Source organism: Spermophilus citellus, assembly GCF_964194105.1.
Source record: "Spermophilus citellus genome assembly, chromosome: 3".
NCBI classification, from domain to species: Eukaryota; Metazoa; Chordata; class Mammalia; order Rodentia; family Sciuridae; genus Spermophilus; species Spermophilus citellus.
This window is the reverse complement of record NC_138184.1, coordinates 25,591,515-25,611,151: the sequence shown is the minus strand read 5'-3', so window position 1 is coordinate 25,611,151 and position 19,637 is coordinate 25,591,515. Positions and strand designations below refer to the sequence as shown.

The 19,637-nt window shown below is 35.0% G+C and overlaps 1 protein-coding gene across 3 annotated transcripts in view; it reads right to left on the bottom strand.

Moving 5' to 3' along the window:
• Positions 1-19,637, bottom strand: part of OXSR1 (oxidative stress responsive kinase 1) — a 97,417-nt gene that overhangs the window by 9,338 nt on the left and 68,442 nt on the right. For all 3 annotated transcript variants that reach the window (XM_081285891.1, XM_081285890.1, XM_081285889.1), the window contains 3 exons: positions 19,036-19,101; positions 13,683-13,805; positions 5,247-5,282 (listed from right to left, as the gene is read on the bottom strand). In XM_081285891.1, the coding sequence (XP_081142017.1) occupies positions 5,247-5,282; positions 13,683-13,805; positions 19,036-19,101 (225 nt within the window). The remainder of the gene's footprint in view (positions 1-5,246; positions 5,283-13,682; positions 13,806-19,035; positions 19,102-19,637) is intronic.

Sequence of the window (19,637 nt, the reverse complement as noted above, 5' to 3'; positions counted from 1 at the left end):
CCTTTCCCTCCCATCTCATGTCTCTGTTTAATGTTAATCTTTTCTTCCTGCTCTTCCTCCCTGCTCTGTTCATAGTTGCTCTCATTATATCAAAGAAGACATTTGGTATTTGTTTTTTAGGGATTGGCTAGCTTCACTAAGCATAATCTGCTCTAGTGCCATCCATTTCCCTGCAAATTCCATGATTTTGTCATTTTTTAGTGCTGCATAATATTCCATGGTGTATAAATGCCACTTTTTTTTATCCATTCATCTATTGAAGGGCATCTGGGTTGGTTCCACAGTCTAGCTATTGTGAATTGTGCTACTATGAACATGGATGTGGCAGTATCCCTGTAGCATGCTCTTTTAAGGTCTTCAGGGAATAGTCCGAGAAGGGCAATAGCAGGGTCAAATGGTGGTTCCATTCCCATCTTTCCCAGGAATCTCCATACTGCTTTCCAAGTTGGCCGCACCAATTTGCAGTCCCACCAACAATGTACAAGTGTACCCTTTTCTCCACATCCTCGCCAGCACTTGTTGTTGTTTGACTTCATAGTGGCTGCCAATCTTACTGGAGTGAGATGGTATCTTACGGTGGTTTTGATTTGCATTTCTCTGACTGCTAGATATGGTGAGCATTTTTTCATGTACTTGTTGATTGATTGTATATCCTCCTCTGAGAAGTCTCTGTTCAGGTCCTTGGCCCATTTGTTGATTGGGTTATTTGTTATCTTACTGTCTAATTTTTTGAGTTCTTTGTATACTCTGGATATTAGGGCTCTATCTGAAGTGTGAGGAGTAAAAATTTGTTCCCAGGATGTAGGCTCCCTATTGACCTTCAAAGCAGTTTTTATGATGTACTGGCTTGACAACACTTCTCTAAATATACATATCAAACAGAAGTCAAATATTTCTAGGCATTTTAGTTTTTTACCGACTTTCGATACAATTTACGTGCTTTTAGCTTCATCCATTTTAAGTGTATAATTCAAGGGTATTTGCACAGTTTAAAGAACTATACAACCATCACCAAATGCAGTTTTGGAACCCTTTATCACCCCCCCAAAAGGTTCACAAACCCTTTTAGTAAATTCTTGCTTCCACATCCAGCCCTTCACAACCACTGATCTACTTTCAGTCTCTGTAAATTTGCCTTTATTGGGCATTTTGTGTAAATGGAGCATCTAACAAACAGTGTTTTGTGTAGCTTTTTTCATTTTGTATCATATTTACTAATTTTTTTATTTTTTCAAAATAGTTTGAAATAGTTATAAAGTAAAAAGTTATTTTCTAGGTATAGTTGGTCACAATGCCTTTATTTTATTTATTTATTTTTATTTGGTGCTGATGATCAAATCCAGGGCCTCGAACGTGCTAGGCGAGCACTCCACTGCTGAGCTACAATCCCAGCCTCTATCATATTTATTTTTAACCACATTTACTTCATCCCCTTCACACAGCAAAACAGCTTCTCCAAAATAAAAAGTTAAGTAGGTAAAGTATTTATATATAAAGTATGTATAGTGTTTCTGTAAGAAATTATTGAAGCTACATTTTTTTACACATGGTGCTTCGATTTAACTGAATTCCCTGAATTCCCCAATACAGTGGTATGAAAAGGGGTGGAACCTTTAGGAGGAGGGGCCTAGTGGGAGGTAACTGAATCATATCTGCCCTTGTGAAGGGATTGATGCTGGTCTTGTTGGAGTGGGTTAGCTTCGTTCAGAGTGGGCTGTTATAAAAGAGACAGCCTGACCCCTCCAGGTCTCTTGCTATGTGATCTCTCATATGTACTCCATGTTTCTACCATTGATGCCATCTGCCATGCTACAATACAGCCAGAAGGCCCTCACCAGAGGCCCACCAAAGGGGGCTACATCATCTTTAACTTTTAGCCTCTGAAATCATGAACTAATTAAATCTCTTTTCTTTATAAATTATCCAGCTTTAGGTATTTTGATACAGCAAAATAAAATGGGTTATGACCTGGGGACTTTTATTACATATAAAGAAAGATAATCAACCAATGATTCCTTAACATATCTAAAAATATACTTAAAAAATGAGTGTGAAGCTTTATAACAAACAGACACGATATAAATTATCTTGCATTTTGAATTATTTCATAAATTTTGATTATGCAATTTTGGGAAAAAAAACTGTTGTTGAATAAAACAAAATTAAAAATTACAAGTTAGGGAAAAATGCCAATGGCAATGACCAAAATTTAGAAATAAAAGAGTAAAAACTTTCAAAAGGCAACAACAGAGGTCTAGTAGCTGATGAAAGTAAAATAAATGAGATCAGAAGTAAAATTTTATATCATTTAATTTCATACATAAGAGGAAGCAAAAAGTTCTTCATTGGTTTCAGAGTTTGACAGAAATATAGCACATTAATATTAGTTGGCCTCAAAGTAGAAGGGGGATTTTCAGGGAAGGGAAGGGGAAGTAGAGGTGCAAGGGAGGTAGAGTGGAAAGAAAGGCAAGGATGACAGAAGGGAAGTTAGGTATGATCAAAGCACAATTATGCATGAATGTAAAAATTACAGTGAAACCCATTAATTTGTAAAATTAATATGTTGATAATTATAGTTAAAAAGATTACTTTTGAAAATGTACTATTTCAAAAGGTTAGCTTCCAAAGTGTATGTACATGTATGTTTTATCTATAATAAAGACAAAAAGGATACATATAACAAAGCAATAAGAAGATGTACAGAAACTGGGATCCCAGTGCACTGTTAGTGGAAATGTGAAATGGTGGAAGTTCTAATGAAAAATAGTATGGTTGTTCCTTAAAAAATTAAAACATAGAATTACCTCATGATCCAGCAATTCTATTTCTAGATGTATACCCAAAAGAATTAAAAGCAAAGTTTTGAACAGATATTTGTATACCCATGTTCATAGCACCATTATGCACAACAGCCAAAAGACAGAGAGGTTCAAGTGTTCACTAAAAGATGAATAAACAAAACAGTATATACATACAATGCAGTAATATTTGGCCTTAATATGGAAAGACATTCTGACATATGTTACAACATGGATGAACCCAGAGGACACTGTGCTAAGTGAAATAAACCAGTCAGAAAAAGACAAATACTGTATGAATCCACTTATATGAAATACCAGAGTAGTTAAATTTACAGAGACGGGAAGTAGAAGGGTGGCTGCCAGGACAAATATGGAAGAAAATGGAGAATTACTATTCAATAGGTAGAATTTTAGTTTGGGAATATTAAAAAGTTCTTTAGATGGTAGTGATGGTTGTATTCCAGCATGACTATATTTAATGCTACACCAAACTAAAAATGATTAAGACAGTAAACTTTATGTCATATAAATTTTGTCATAATTAAGTTAAAAAACAATGTAATGAGTATGAGTGAGAATTCACATGGAGAAGTTATTTAGCAAAAGCACAAGAAGAACACTAAAAAGAAAAACTATAATAATCTATAAAATACCTTTTCATTCAATTTCTGAGAAATTATCAAGTTCGGCTTAATTAGAAGTAACAAATAATTCTAAAACATCAGCAGATTAAAACAACGTTATTTTTAACTTTACTTTTTATTATTTCTTACACATACTTCAAGTATATCTCTGACCAGCATGACATCATCCCTTCATTCAGTCAAGGATGCAGATTATGGCAGCAGGATTAAGGAAACACAGAATCACAGAGTGACTCTTCTGCTAACATTACATTGGTCAAAAGAACTGACATGACCATGCATAATTTCAAGGGTCAAGGACATACAATTCTACTAATGTACCTGAGGTACAGACTTGTACACTGCTGATGGAACTGCATACTACTGCACTGTAGAAAGCAGTATGGAGATTCCTCAAAAAACCAGGAATGAAACCACCATAATGACCCAGCTATTCCATTCCTTGATATTTGTCCAAAAGAACTAAAATCAGCATGCAATAGCAATATAGCAGCACAATTCACAAGAGCCAAATTATGTAATTAACCCAGATGCCTATCAATAGACGAAGGGAGGAAATGTGGTGTATACGCGTATACACACACACACACACACACACACACACAATGTAGTTTTACTGAGTCACAAAAAGAATGAAATTATGGCATTTGTTGATAACTGGATGGAAATGGAGAACATTATGCTAAGTCAAATAAGACAGTCTCAGAAAATCAGGGTCAAATGTTTTCTCTCCCATGTGCAAGCTAGAGCAAAATAATGGAAAGAAGGAAGAGAGGACAGGATTTCATAAAGTCACAGGGAAGATCAGTAGAGCAGAATAACAAGATCAAGTGGCAGAGAGGAGGGATGGGAAAGGAGAGGAAATGCAGAATGATTTTTTTTTAAATTGAACTATGTGCATATACACATATACCACAGGGAATTTCACTTTTATGTATAAGTACAAAGAACCAATCAAAAATAGATGAGCGGAAGAAGATCAGTAGGAAGATCATGCATGTACAAATTTGTCAAGATGAGCCCAACTATAATGCTCTAATAAAAAACTGAAGTATAACAAAAATACATACATTAAGGTAGAGAATTTATTTTCTTTGTACTAGGGCTTGAATCCAGGGTGCTTTACCACTGAGCTACATTCCCGGCACTCAAAGAGGCTGGCTTTTAACTGGTTATGCTTCTGCCTCAGCCTCCCAAGTAGCTGGGAGTAAAGGTATGTGCCACTGCACTGGCTCATTTCTAAACTATAAAGTTCTATGTACATGAATCATGTATATAATTGTACATACAAATTGCGTGGTATGTACACAAATGAAGTGGGAAAATTATTTAAGAGATACACTTGCCTTTAAACCAAATACTGAGCTCAGAATGGAAGATGCTGCCAGAGGAAGAATATGTACAGAATGGATCCATGAAATTATTTTTCTCAGGTAGTGAAAAGAAGGAAAGCCAACCTAACTGGATTCTGTTTAGTAATATTTCCTATTACACTGAAACAAACTACAGAAAATACAATTTACCCGACAAGAGAAAAAGCTGAAAAAACTTTCAAAAATGTATAACAAATTCCTGGGCAGAGTAATGCATAAAGATTGCTTCCCACTTCAAGCAGCGCAAACCAAAAAAGCAAATCACGAAGTTAAGCAAGCAAGGACCAACATTCCAGGCTCTTAAACCAACTTTTAAAATGTAACTGGTATAAAGGCTCATTCCCATTTAGGCACACATATAAAGACTTTTAAAAACAAAACAGAAGCATATATAAAACAACAAGGATTTAATAATTGCAATTACTTACCTCAGAATTTGTTAATGATTCTTTCACTCGAGGAGACTAGAAGAAATACAGAAAAGGATGCTTGTTAACTCAGACTTAGTTTACTTATAGTCAGTTCCAGGTAACTTCAAGTAATGTTGAATGCAAGCCAATTTTACTTCATTCTGATTCATAAATTAACTTATAAGTTACTACAGTGAGTCTTCTGAAAAAAGAAAACTGCTATGATACAATTGTATTCTTTGTCTAATTAGCCTATAATAAATGTATCAATATACTTACTGTATTTAAAATTTTTTACAGTTTCAGCTATATAAGTGAAGAGATGATGGGGACTGTCATTAGTTCTCAGGCAGTAGGGAGGTCACATTCAAAGTAATATGAAAATACTGTGTGCCTAAAATTCTAGACCAAATAAACCTCAGGCCAGCTATCCAACACACTCTCAAAGCACAGATTTGAGACAAGTGATTGAGGACTCTAATGGAGAAAATTCTTGAAACAAAATTACAGAACAATGACCTGAAAGTTACTTTTCAAGAATCTACTACCTACAAAAGAATTCGACTGGGATATATATATATATATATATATATAATAGTAATGACTAGAAATTAGGAAAGTTGTGGTAGTATGGAGGCAGCAGACAGAGGGATACTGGATCAAGTTACCCAAACACAAGTAAAGATAAGTATTAAAGTCTAGTGTTATACAAAACAGTAGAGTGGCTAAGGTTCACAATAAGCAATAATACTAGAAGAGCTTGAAAGCTCGAAACACAAAAGATCGATGAGGAGACAGAAACATTAACCATCCTGATTTAATCAATATATGTAATACACATGTATTGAAATACTGTACTGCACCCTATAAATATATACAAGTAGTATGTGTTAATCAAAAATTTGAAAAAGAAATGCTTAAGGAAATGAAATGTTAATGATTTGATCATTATACTCGAAACACATAGATCTAATTATCATCCTGTATCCCATAATTTTGTCAATTACAATAATAATTTTTAAAAAGTAAGGAGAGGCTGGTCATGGTGGCACATCCCTGTAATCCCAGCAATGCAGGAGGTTGAGGCAGAAGGATAGCAAGTTTGGGGCCAGCCTAGGCAATTTAATGAGGACCTGTCTCAAAAAAAAAAAAAAAAAAAAAAGAGAGAGAGAGAGAAAGAACTTGGGAGAGCTGCTCTGGGTTCCACCACCAGTATTATTAAAAAAGAGAGGGGGAGGGGGCAGGGAGAGAGAGAGAAAGTAAGGAGGAGGGGATGCCTCCTACTACCCCTTACTCTTATTGCTAGATATTTAGAGATCTGGTACATAAATAAATGTGGGTTGTCTGAAAATAAAAATGGCTAGAAGAAAAAAATTAATATCTTAATACAAATTAAGGTGAGATGTCAGGTACCTGGTACAGGTTAATATTTATTTGAAAATAACCAATTACAATCTGCCACATGAAAACCTGAGCTGTTTATTTAGTAAATCATAACAGCTGGAAATGATTCTGGGATCCAGACATTGTCATTTCAAAAAGAACTTACCTCTACACAAATATTAATGTATGGCAAATCCTACCAACTATGGATTTAGCCAGGCTACTTGAAAGGCCAATTTAGGTTTTATAATTTTCATCACCATTGTATTAAGTAAAATCAAGGTTCAGATAATAGCTAAAGTTATCACAGCAAGTAAGGGGCCGACCAAAACCCTTTTTAAAACACTTCTCTATTTGAGAGCTCTGGGGACAGCAGGGAACAGGGTATACCCTAGTGATAGAGTGTTTGCTTAACGTGAGCCAAGCCCTGGGTTCAATCCTCAATACTACTGGGGCAGGGGATTCTGTATTGGGAAATAATTCCAAGTTTTATTTCTCTTTCTTTTACAGAAAAGATGCTACAATAATAACAATATAAAAGATGCTTTTTTTTTTTCACCATGTAAAGTTTGGGTGCATAATAGATACTTAAATCACTTTTCCTGTACCATGTGAGAATAAGCTGCATATACCATGGTTTACCACTTAAGAGAATGTGTGTTTCCTAAGAACAGAGACATTTTCTTAAAAAGTTTCACAGTACAGTTTTTTAACTTCAGTAAATTTAACAAAGATACCATACTTTTATCTAATTTACTATCCACAATCCAAATGCCAGCAGACCCTTATGCTCCTTATAATCTTGTGATTTTCTTCCAGTTTAGGATGAAGTCTAGGATCATGTATTAATTACATTGTCACCGTTTCTTTAGATTTTTAAAATCTGGAATATTAACATTTTTTAAAGAATATAGTACGCACTACCATACCACTACTTTAACAAAATATTATTTACTTGGGATTTGTCTACTGTCTCTTCATGATTAGACTTACATGAACTTCCAGTTGGAAATCTGCATAGTGATGTGTCGTTCATAGGGTATGAAATCTTCATCTGCCCCCACCAGTGAAGATTAATTTAATCACCTGGCCAAAGAGTTTTCTAAATTCTCCAGTAGATAGTAACTATGATTTTTTCTTTATCTAGCAACTAAAAGGTAATCTTAAAAATATCCTGCTCCTCAAAACTTCCCCCTGTATTTGATGATTCTTCCCGGATCCAATGGCAATGGCTATAAAATAACAATTCTTCTACCTCCAATTCTCGTCTCCACATTTACCAGACAGCACTTGGCAGTTCTGTGTAATGAAAAAACATCTTTCTCCTCATTGGCTTATGTATCTATTTATAATTGGTACAGACTCAAAGATTCCTATTTTTTAAAGAAATTATTTGAATGGTTAAATTGTACCACACTGCTTCAAGCTGATTTCTGCATCATTTATTCCCTCAGACTTTTTTTTTTAAACTGGTATAAAAAGATATTCATGATTCATCTAACATTTTCCCTGTCCTGGAACCACTCATTTTTCTAAGAGCCCAGTTCTTTTAGTGGGGAATGATATTAGAGAAAATTATCTGGACATAAGGTGTGCTCTTTGTTATTGTGGTATCTTTGTTTCTAGGCCTTTCAATAGACAAAGCTTGAAAATACATTCAAGCATATACATACTTACATACATACATGTACACATACACATTCAGATCACACACACACTTCAGAAGCCTGAATCCATACCAATGCCTACAATTCAAATCCACCTTCACAGAATCCTTTCTCACTTTGCCTATTTCACATTTGTACGTCTCTTCTTTCATAGTTAGAATCTTGACTCCCAAGAACATTAAGACATTTACTCATTTGCTTAACCTCATTATACAAAAGAGTTTCAGAACTGCTTTGCATGTACAAACATGAAAAAAATCATAATAAAAGGAGTTTATGATTTATCTGAAGTTTTCCCTCTCCTCTACCAACTCTACGACTGAAAGAAGATAGTCAATTACCATGTCCCTAAATTACCTGGATTAGTTGTTTTTGTACCTCTTCAGTAGTTTCATATTCCCTTAAAATACAATTGTAGGCTCCAGCTCTGTCAACAATAGGTAACAAGGGGCTAGATTTACCCTTCTGTCTGAAACAATAACCAAAAAAAAAAAGAGAGAGAGAAAGAGAGAAAGGAAACAAAGAAGAGCAAAGCAAAGAAAAACAATAAATGTTTTCAAGATACTGAAAAACAAAGAAAGAGTATGATCCCTGAAACACAGGAACCACCTTAAGAGTTTTTTGGATGCTATGGCACAGGGAAGGGGAACCTATGTGGAATCCAATTAACTGCATGAATAGAAGAAACAGAGCTACAAATCCAAGGAGGCCAAGACAGATAAGATAATAAGACAGAGTACTAGGGAAGAAAGAGCTACATAATGAGAGAACCCTAGAGATCTGCAGAGGATTCCTTTTGAATATTTAGCAGAACACTTATCAATGCATATATGTGAGAAAACAACCTGAGACTGGGGAAAAACATATTTTCAACTTACTTTACTATATAATCCAGAATATAGCTCAAGAAGATCTACCAGAATACAAAATGAGTGCCATGTGACAAGGTAAAATTCACAATGCTTGGCAGCCAGTCAAAAATCACCAGGTATGAGGATGTAGGAAAACACTCCTGTACCAATATGAAGAGAATTGATAAAACAAGTAAAATCAATCCAGAACTGACATGGATGTTAGAACTAGCAGGAAAACCCGTTAAAATAGTTATTATAAATATATTACATATCTTTAAAAGGTAGAAATGTGGAAGATATAAGATAAAAAAATAAACTTCTAGACAATTAGAAAACCCGCAATATAGACTGAATAAAATTAGTAGCAGATTAGAAATTACAGAAGAAAATATACATGAACTTGAAAGATAACACAGAAACTATGAAAAATTAAAAGAAAAATTAAAAAAAAATTTAGTTGTAGATGGATATAATATCTTTATTTTTATGTGGTGCTAAGGATTGAAACCAAGGTCTCACAAGTGCCAGGCAAGCACTCTACCACTGAACCACAACCCCAGTCAAAAGAAGAATCTTTAAAAAATAAAAAGACAATTAATGAGCTCTGATACCACTTTGACCAGCTTAATAAACATGTTATTAGAAGAAAGAAAAATTATTTGAAGATATAATGCTGAAAAATTTCCAAACCTGACAAAAACTTATAAATCCACAGATCCAAGAAACTCAACAAAGCCCAAGCACAAGAAACATGAAGAAAAATACATGTAGCATATTGTAATCAAATTGCTCAAAGCCATTTAAAAGGAAAAAAAAATCTTCAAAGCAGCCTGGAAAAAAAAAAAAAGATACATTATTAAAAAAAAAAAAAAAAGAGAGAGGTTGGGGTTGTGGCACAGTGGTAGAGTGCTTGCCTGGCATGTGTGAGGCACTAGGTTCTATTCTCAGCACCACATCGATGACTAATAAATATTTAAAAGAGAGAGAGAGAGAGAGAGAGAGAGAGGAGTGTAGCCAAATTTCTTAGTGGAAACAGGGAAGATAAAAAATAGTGGAAAAACATCTTTAAAATAATGAATACAGAATACAAATGGTGTATTTTAAAATAACTAGAAGAAAGTTCCCAGTACATAAAAATTTTCACAACACAATACAACAAACATTAAAAAAATTGCCACATAAGGGCTGGGGATGTGGCTCAAGCGGTAGCGCGGTTGCCTGGCATGTGTGTAGCCAGGGTTCGATCCTCAGCACCACATACAAAACAAAGATGCTGTGTCCGCCGAAAACTAAAAAATAAATATTAAAATTCTCTCTCTCTCTCTCTCTCCCTCTCTCTTAAAAAAAATTGCCACATAAAATACAAAATTAAATAGAAAAGGAACAAATACTCTATAAAGACATTTATCTCTTCCTATACTTGCTTCCTCTGTCAACTAGGAGGACATTGATAGCAAGAATTAAGACTATATTTGATACTCAAAAACTTGTAAGAGTATCTGATAAGTGGTATAACAATAAATAACCTGTAAAAGTGTTGAGAGCCACAGCCAAAGGGGCCCCAGCAAACTTTCAGACTGCCAGCTGATGATTAGCTCACAGCGGATGTATCTTCATCCCAGTGCCGGTGAAGACAATGTAAATTGTTAAGAAAATTGTTTTCTTTGAGTGCCTTCTGGAATGTTACATAATTTTTTCTTTAGCCATTATTGCCAGAATTCCTATCTTCATCCCAGTGCCGGTGAAGACAAAGATAAAACCAATCTACAGCTTCTGCAATAGCCATCACTGAACTGCTTGCAGAACTTGCCTGGACTATGTATCACTTATATGCATTGTGAACTATCTGTTGGTGCAGCCACCTGTGGTAGTGTTGGGGTATTTTTGCTGATGATGTCATCGGTGGTACAATTTTTCCAAAAGGAGCCGTCAATTGGCTTGGTGAATCTTCCTCCCTTCTGCTTGTCATGGTCGTTCAGCTAAAATTTGGGGGCCAACAGAGGTGAGGCAAAGAACCTCACACCCCCCCCCTACAAAGACCTATCCACAGGTGTGGCTGTATACTGGACCGGTAGTCAGTGACAGATAAGATCCAATTGCAATGGTACCAACCTAAGACAGGAGGCTGACGCCTTGATGTCAGCTCATCCGATAACGGGTAAGGACCATATGTACTATTGGACAACCTAAGGCAGGCACGGTCCCTAAGCCACATGCTTGTTGTTTAAACAGAGAGGGGTAGATGTTGAGAGCCACAGCTGAAGGGGCCCCAGCAAACTTTCAGACTGCCAGCTGATGATTGGCTCACAGCGGCCCCAGCAACTTCTAGCTCATTGGCTCCTCTGCGGTGATGCTCATTGGGCTGTTTCCCCGCCCTTTCAGACTACAGAGCTGCTCATTGGGGGACTTTTTTGGCTCCGCCCACACGACCCAGCCAATCGGCCTCAAGAGCAGGAGGATTGTGGGAGATGGAGAGGCTTGTGGGAAGCCGGTGGTGGCAGTTGGGCTCTGAGGGTTTTTCCTGAGGAGCTGTTTTGTTTGGCATGTGGTTCTAAAAATAAAGTTAGTTTCTTTTGACAAGTGGCTCCTGATTGTGCCCAGCCAGACTGTGGCATAAGAGGATCTGATGTATAGTATAATAAATATTTGTTGATTGAAAAAATACTGGAAGAAAAAGCTGTCAATCAAGAATTCTACAATCTGCAAACCCACTTTTTTTTTTTAATAAAGGTAAATGAAAGATGTTTTCAGTCACAAAACCTTAAAAAATCCTCACCAGCAGATCCACCCCCCTACCCCGACCCCCACATACATATGCACACACACATTAAGGGATGTCCTCGGGGAATAAGGATATTAACAAGTGGAAATCTAAATCTATATGAATCCTTATTTTGAACGTGAACTTTGTCAATGGCTTCGACAAAATAAAAATTTACAAAAATAACAATATGACTTTTTGCCTTCTTAGACCTGTTAATATTAAAAGTTTTCTTAACACCGAACCATCATTGTCCCTATCAGATTATAGTATATTCTTTTTTTTCCCCCTCCCTGCTAGGGATTGAACCCAGGGCCTCATACATGCTAGGTTAAAAACTTTACCACTCAGCTACATTTTCAGCTTCTATCATGGTATATTGTCTTCTTAATATAGTTCAACTTAGTTTTAAAAGATTCATTTTCTTAGAATTCATGGTCTCAAAAACATCTAAAATATAACATAAGAAATGTTGAACATAAATTTACTTATTCAGTAGATAAGCCCATAATTTTCTATGATATTTAGACACTAGTGTGTTAGGTTATGAAAATGCTAGTGTAACTAATTTAGAAGTACGAAATTTCTCTTTCTGATAGATAGCAAGTAATAATCAGAGAGTGAAAAGCTACAATTTATCTTTCTAAATATTTGTTAGAGGGAAAATAATATCATCATCTTTTTCACAGGGAGGAAGAACTACAATATTCATGTAGCTCTAGGTTCTATTAGAAGCTTTAATGTAACATTACACAAGAGCATCAATGTGACCAGAGAGAAGTCACATGAAAAGATAAGGAAAAAAGGATGCCATGATCTCACATTTGTTAAATAATAAATTCAATTACATGTAACTAATGTTTACAATTCTTATCTTTTACAGAGCTTTTCCAAGCTTAGAGCTTAATTAAGTTTTGCCAATTTTCATTGGCAAAGTCAACAAATAACTCAGCAAAAGGACTAGACTCCAAGACTTCAATTGATAAACAAGTTCAACAAATATTGAAGGTTGATAACAGAGTGGTAAGTATTCACAGTAGAGTAGATCCTGAAAGTAAGCAGTGGTATTACCACTATTCCAATATTCATCTTACAAAAAAGATCGAGCAGGCAAGGGTATGACACTTACCTTTACACAAACTTCTGTTCTTGGGAATGAGTCCCCACAATCAACTTGAGGCATTAACTAACTTTAAGTAAGAATTATGAAACAAACAAACTAAAAGGAAGGCCCTTGTCTTTGATGCTTCTAACAAAAACTAATACACACACACACACACACACACACACACACACACACACCCCAGACAAATAATCCAGGACACCAACTAAAGAACAGTACACTGGCAGAAGGACACAGACTTCAAGGACAAAGTTTTGTTTTGTTTTTAATTGGCAGGCCTTCAAGTTCACTATTCTCTTCTGGTCTAATTAGCCATTAATCCTACCTACTGTATTTTTTCATCTCAAACATAGTTTTCATCTCTAAATTTGGGTTTGGTTTTTTTTTTTTTTTTTTTGGTTGTTTTGTTTGTTTTAAATTGCTGAGGTTAGCTCTGGTCACTGGGATCACAGGTGTACACCACTATGCCCAGATTAAATTTGGGTCCTGTTTAAATAGTCTAAATATTATCATATTCAAACAGATGCACCAAGTCCAATTTTCCATGCAGAATGAATTAGACACCTGCTAAGTTTTTCAAAGAAACGTGGCCAGTTAACACTCGTACTCTACATTTTAGCTGGTTAGGCTGAACAAGAACCACATACAGTTAAATACAAAACTTGCCCTGAGTTGTGAAATTGCCGCTTTTCCTTCTTCGCTTTCTTCATCAAATTCATCATCACTCCATTCCCAGCCTCCATCCTCTGTTTTGTGAAGACGGCCACTGGAACCTGGTACTCTCCGAACCTGCTCATTAGAAACAGATGTGGATTGTTTAACATTTACTAAGCAGAAAACACAACCACACCCCGCCTCTATCATTTCAACCTGCTAAATGAATAATTATTTTCCTTATGAGTAAGTATTACCTCGTAAGTTCATACCCTCCAAACCTTACTTTCTCTCTATTCACAATCTCCACTTATCAGTCTTTAGTCACAACCTTCTATACTGAGCCCAAACAACATAAAAACATTTTCTATGCCTCTTCGAATCTGACTAATGTGTTAATGTCCTGAGACAGTTAAGAAATAAAAGGTTTTGGATCTCAAAAATAAAACCAAGATAAAGAGTATTCTTTTATTTTTTCAATTTCTTAAACCAAAATTATACTTGAAAATAGTTTACTTTCAACTCATTTTAGCTTATTATTTTAAAATAATGAATCACATTACTACTTTTTTGGTTTTAGGAATTATCTATGGAACGTCCCACTATGGAAGATGACAATTTTCACTGTATTATCAACTCCGTACTCTTTTTTCAAGTTACGCTCTAATCTTGGTTAGATCAATACTTGGTATTTACATCACATGATTATACATACATGATATCACTTTTGAGCCTTATAAATTATGATTAGCTCTCTTTGCTGCGTATCTTGTTTTCCTTGAAGTTAATATCTACTCTTTCAGCTGGGTAAATCTTCTCTCCCTCCATCTGCTCCAGCCAGCCTAGTTTCATATCAGGGCTAATTCAGATGGTGCTCTACCACAAGGCAGAGGATTGTGCTTCCTGGGTCATACAACTGCCCTTTTTTTAGTTTAAGTACTTCCTCCACATTTATTAAAGTCAGGCATTTCTAAACATATCCTGTCTGTATTCCCACATTTCATTCACGATTTGGTAGAGAAAAGGAATCTGAGTTAGAAATATTTTCTCCCTCCAAATTTTGAACTGTTCTACTACACTCTGGCTTACTGAGGTTATTGTGACTCCTGATCTTTCTTGTGACATATCCCCCACCCTCCCCCACCACCCCGTGCCCAGCATCTTAAGAAAGTACTATACAAATATTGCTAGTGCAGAAAAAGATCAAATTTCAAAATCACGGTATGTTTCTACTGAAAACCATTGTGCTTATTACTTAAGCACAATCACAAAGTTGAAAAAAATCCTAAATTGAACACCATCTGTACTTCATTATTTTTATTCCTGAATAATATCCCATTGTATGGACATTCATCGGTTGATGGACATTTGTGTCCATTTTTCAGTTACTATAAATAATGTTGCTATGAGCACTTATGCACATTTTTGTGTGTACATATGTTTTCAATTCTCTTGGGTATGCCTAGGAATAGAAGTGCCGGGTTATATAATAACTCTGGCCATTTCAGGAACCCCGAGGCTATTTTCAAAACTGCTGCTCATTTTACATGCCCATCAGCAATGTATAAGGATTCCAGTTTCTTCACTTCTTTACCCACAGTTGTTACTTTTTTTTAACGATAGCCATTATTAGTTGGTGTAAAGTATATTACTGTTATTTTAATTTGCACTTCTCTGATGGCAAATGATACTGAGCATCTTTTAACGTGTTTATCAGCCATTTGTATATCTTCTTTGAAGAGGTTTCTACCCAAATCCTTTGCCCATTTTTTTCAACTGAGTTGTCTTTTCATTATTGAATTGAAGGAGTTCTCTATAAAGTTCTGATTCAAGTCCCATTTCACATTATGGTTTAGAAATATTTTCTCCCACTTGGTAAGTTTCTTTTCACTTTCTTGATGATATCTACTGAAGCACAAAAGTTTTTCATTCTGATGAAGTCAACTTATCAATTATTTTCTTTTATTGTATTTTTAGTGTCATAGCTTAGAAAGCTTTGCCTAATTCAAGGAAGGTCCCAAAGATTTATTCCTATGAACAAGTCTCTCCTTCCCTAGTAAATACAATCCAATACCCCCAGTGGATTCTTGAAACCGAAGATAGTACCTAATCCTATATATACTGTTTTTTCCTATAAAGATACCTATGACAGTTTAATTTATAAAATTTTGTATTACTAGATTAATAATAACTAATACTAATATAGAATAATTATAACAACACTCCTCAATAAAATTGCCAGCATTATTATTCTTATGCTTTAGGTATATTATTGAATAAAATAATGGTTACTTAAACACAAGAACTGCAATACCACGATAGTTCAATCTGATAACTGATATGGCTACTGAGTGACTAATGGGCTGGTAGCATACACAGCATGGATATGCTAAACAAAGAGATGGTTCACACCTGGGACAGAGCAGGACAAAGCAAGATTTCATTGTGCAGAATTTTCAACTTATGAATTATTTCTGGAACTTTCCATTTAATATTTTCATAGGTAACTGTTCATCATAGGTAACCAAAGCTAAGGAAAATAAAACTGCAGGTGAGAGAACTATTGTATTTTCTTTCAAGAGTTAAAGCTTTAGCTCTTACATTTAGGTCTACAATCTAATCTAAGCTAATTTTTTTTGCATGGTGGGAGGAAAGGACCCAACCTCATTCTCCCAGTTGTCCAAGCACCATCTGTTGAAGACTGTTCTTTACTCATTGAATTATCTTGGCACAAATGCTTCTTTTTTAATAGTATCATGTTCTTGTTTTATGAAGGCAAATTCTTACCTCTGAAGAGTTATGATTTTATTTAAAGAATTTTCCTCATATACCCTTCGATCCTAGATGCCTGCACAAGTGCACTATTAAGATCCAGAAACTAAAAAATCAATTTGAAGCACTAAGCTTTTAAGGGAGTAAAATTTGCTGACTATGAGTTTTGCTGCAAAAAGATCTGGGTAGGCATTTCACAGGAGAACCCTAAACATCTGTACCTTTTAAATTTTTCTTCTGGGGCTAGTTGGATTGATCTTGATTAGATCTTCCAATATTCTGTCTGAAGGACAATAAGCTTTAATGCTTATGTTGAAGTAACTGAATAAAGTAATATGACTGAAGAGTTCAGTATGTACACATTCAATGAAATATCCATTTTCAATAAGTTATTTCTATCTTCAACTATGCTTGGTTTCCTTTAGTATAAATACCATTTCTTTTATCTTTCTGCAGAATAAACTTCAATATAATGCCTAGTGTACAGCATGGAGTGAGGGACAGGAACTGTCAACCAATCTTCTGGCTTTTGGCCCTACTTATACTCTAAAGGTACCTGGTATTGCTACCCACCTAGGTTTAGGGGTATTGCTGTGTAAGGCAGGTTCTAAAACTTTAATGATGATTTAGCAATTGGAGTCCTCTGACTTGCCAAGTCCCTTACCACTAGCTTATTGACATCATAATTTTGAAAACTTGGTTGCAGCCTTCATTTCTCTCATATTTTGTCAGTTTGGGGTTTATGAATTTTCTTTTAATTCTCTTAACATATCTTTTATTAAGTAGAGAGTGGGAATAAATGTAGATATTCACTGTGCTATCTTTTTGAGGGTCCGTCTTCCTAAATAAATTACACTGAAGATATTAAACATCTCTCTCAATTGGGATTTATTGCAAACAATTATAAGCATAAAGATTTTAATATGCATTCAAATTATTTACTGGATATCTACAGAGTGTCAGGAACTGATCTAGGCCTATTGAAGATACAGCTACAAACAAAAGTCCTTGATCTCCTTAAGCTTTTGTTCTAATGAAAGATAGTAAATGTCAGATGGTGATTAAGTCCTTTAAAAAATATATATATAAAGTAGGATAAAAGAACAGAAAGTGATAGGAGGGGACTATTTTAAGATAATCAGAAAAAACTATTTTGAGGAAATGAAGCTTGAGTAGAGACCTGAATGAAATGGAAGAATGAGCCATGAGTGTCTGACCAAGTGACTATCCATGAAGAGTAATCTTCAAGATTCCATTTCCTAGAGATGACTTAATTGGCTTGGCATTACACTACTTATGATGCTTTTTTTTAAAGTCTCAAGGTAATTCTAATGTTAACAATGGATATAACCATTGAAAAAGGGGGGTGGGGGGAGAGAGTATAGCAAGTCAAAAGATCCTAAGGCAAGAGGGGAAATTTTTCCAGAAGGGAGGTAGTATAACTCTTTAAATGTAGGTTTAAAAGTTAGAAAATAGTAACCTGGTACTTCTCAAGAACTCCTTGTAAAGAAAAGAAGGACCCTGAGTGGTTGTCTATTTGTTGGTTGGTTGGTTGGTACCAGGAATTGAATCCAAGAGCACTTAACCACTCAGCCATATCACCAACACTTTTTATATTTTATTTAGAGACAGGGTTTTGCTAAATTACTTAGGGCCTCACTCAATTGCTGAGGCTAGCTTTGAACTCATGATTCTCCTGCCTCAGCCTCTGGAGCTGCTGGGATTACAGATGTGTGCCATCACACCCAGCAGGAAGGAACCTTAATAACAAGATTTAAGTATCTAAGTCTGCAGAAGATATATCTCTATGAAGTAGAGACGAGTTAATTGTGCTACCAGTGCTACGAATATCATTTCAAAGTGTTAAATATACTTTTCTGATTCTTTATCAATAAAAACTTTCTAAATAACATCAGAATTCCCAAGTACTGAAACCTATGGAGGTGAATAAGTCACTTATTAGATTTACTCGAACTTCCCAGACAATCCTACCACCATGCTCCAAGAGGTACAATACCTTTCTTTACCTTCTCCCTCAAGTCTAACATCAGCAGAAGCCAGCTGGCCTCATTTCCTTTAGACTGGATAAGTCTGTATTGAGGAAAAGAAGGGAAAGGGAAGAAAGGGTTTTTCCCTACTGGAAGGAAAAACTCACAATTGCTCAAACTGAAATCTTAATGTATTTCTATGTTCACATTCTGACCAAAGTTCTTAGAAATTACTTATGTATCAAGGTTCTTTCGGTCTTTCAGTCAAAGCAACAAAAACTTTGCAGTTAGCAGGTACTATAGCTATAAATGCTACATAAAATCACAACTCACTCAAGAAGCTGGAAAGCATGATTAAACAGGGGTCAGAATTAACTCACAGATTACTGTCCAGCATACCTTTGTATTCCAGTAGATAGCAGAGTAATGCCCTAGCATATGATATTTGTTGGATGAATATACCAAAGAATGCTTTAGAAAAGGTTGAGAGAAAATGAATAATCCTGCTTCAGTTAACAGAATATTAATTAACATTTACTTTCAAAATCAAAAATAAATCAATTCTAAGAAATTTCCTAAGAAAACTTATTAGATCCTCCATTTACCTTTTTAGCTCTTTCAGAAATGGTAGGTGCTCTCTGCAATATTTTCTCTTGAAGAAATTCTTTATTCTGGAGGGGAAAAATAAGTATTTTCTTTTTATAAAAATTTTTTGTTGAACCAATAAAATTGACAAAGAAATGTTCATCACAATTAATATGCCTTATGAAGTAGTATGAAACTACTATAGTACATTACTGCCATGGTTTTAGAAACTGAGACAGAGCTTCAATATGTTGAATAAACCATTATAGAAAGTTTGCTTTATTATATGGCAAACTTTGTTGATCCTGAATTTCCAACTATAATAACATACCACTATCTCTGGGATATAAATTATTCACAAATTAAGTAGTAAACCTTGAAATGAGAGTTCAATGTTTTTCACAGATTATAATGGCAAAAAATTAATATTAAATATTGCTATGATAAGCTTGACATTTAATTTATACCATAAAAAGATATTTACTGAATTCCAAAGCAAGTGTCTTATATACCAAAAATTGTATTCATAATACCCTCAGTAATTATTATTTTATCTTCTATCATTCTTCCACACAGAATCATCTTAAGAAATACAACTTATGAACACTGAACATAATATGGT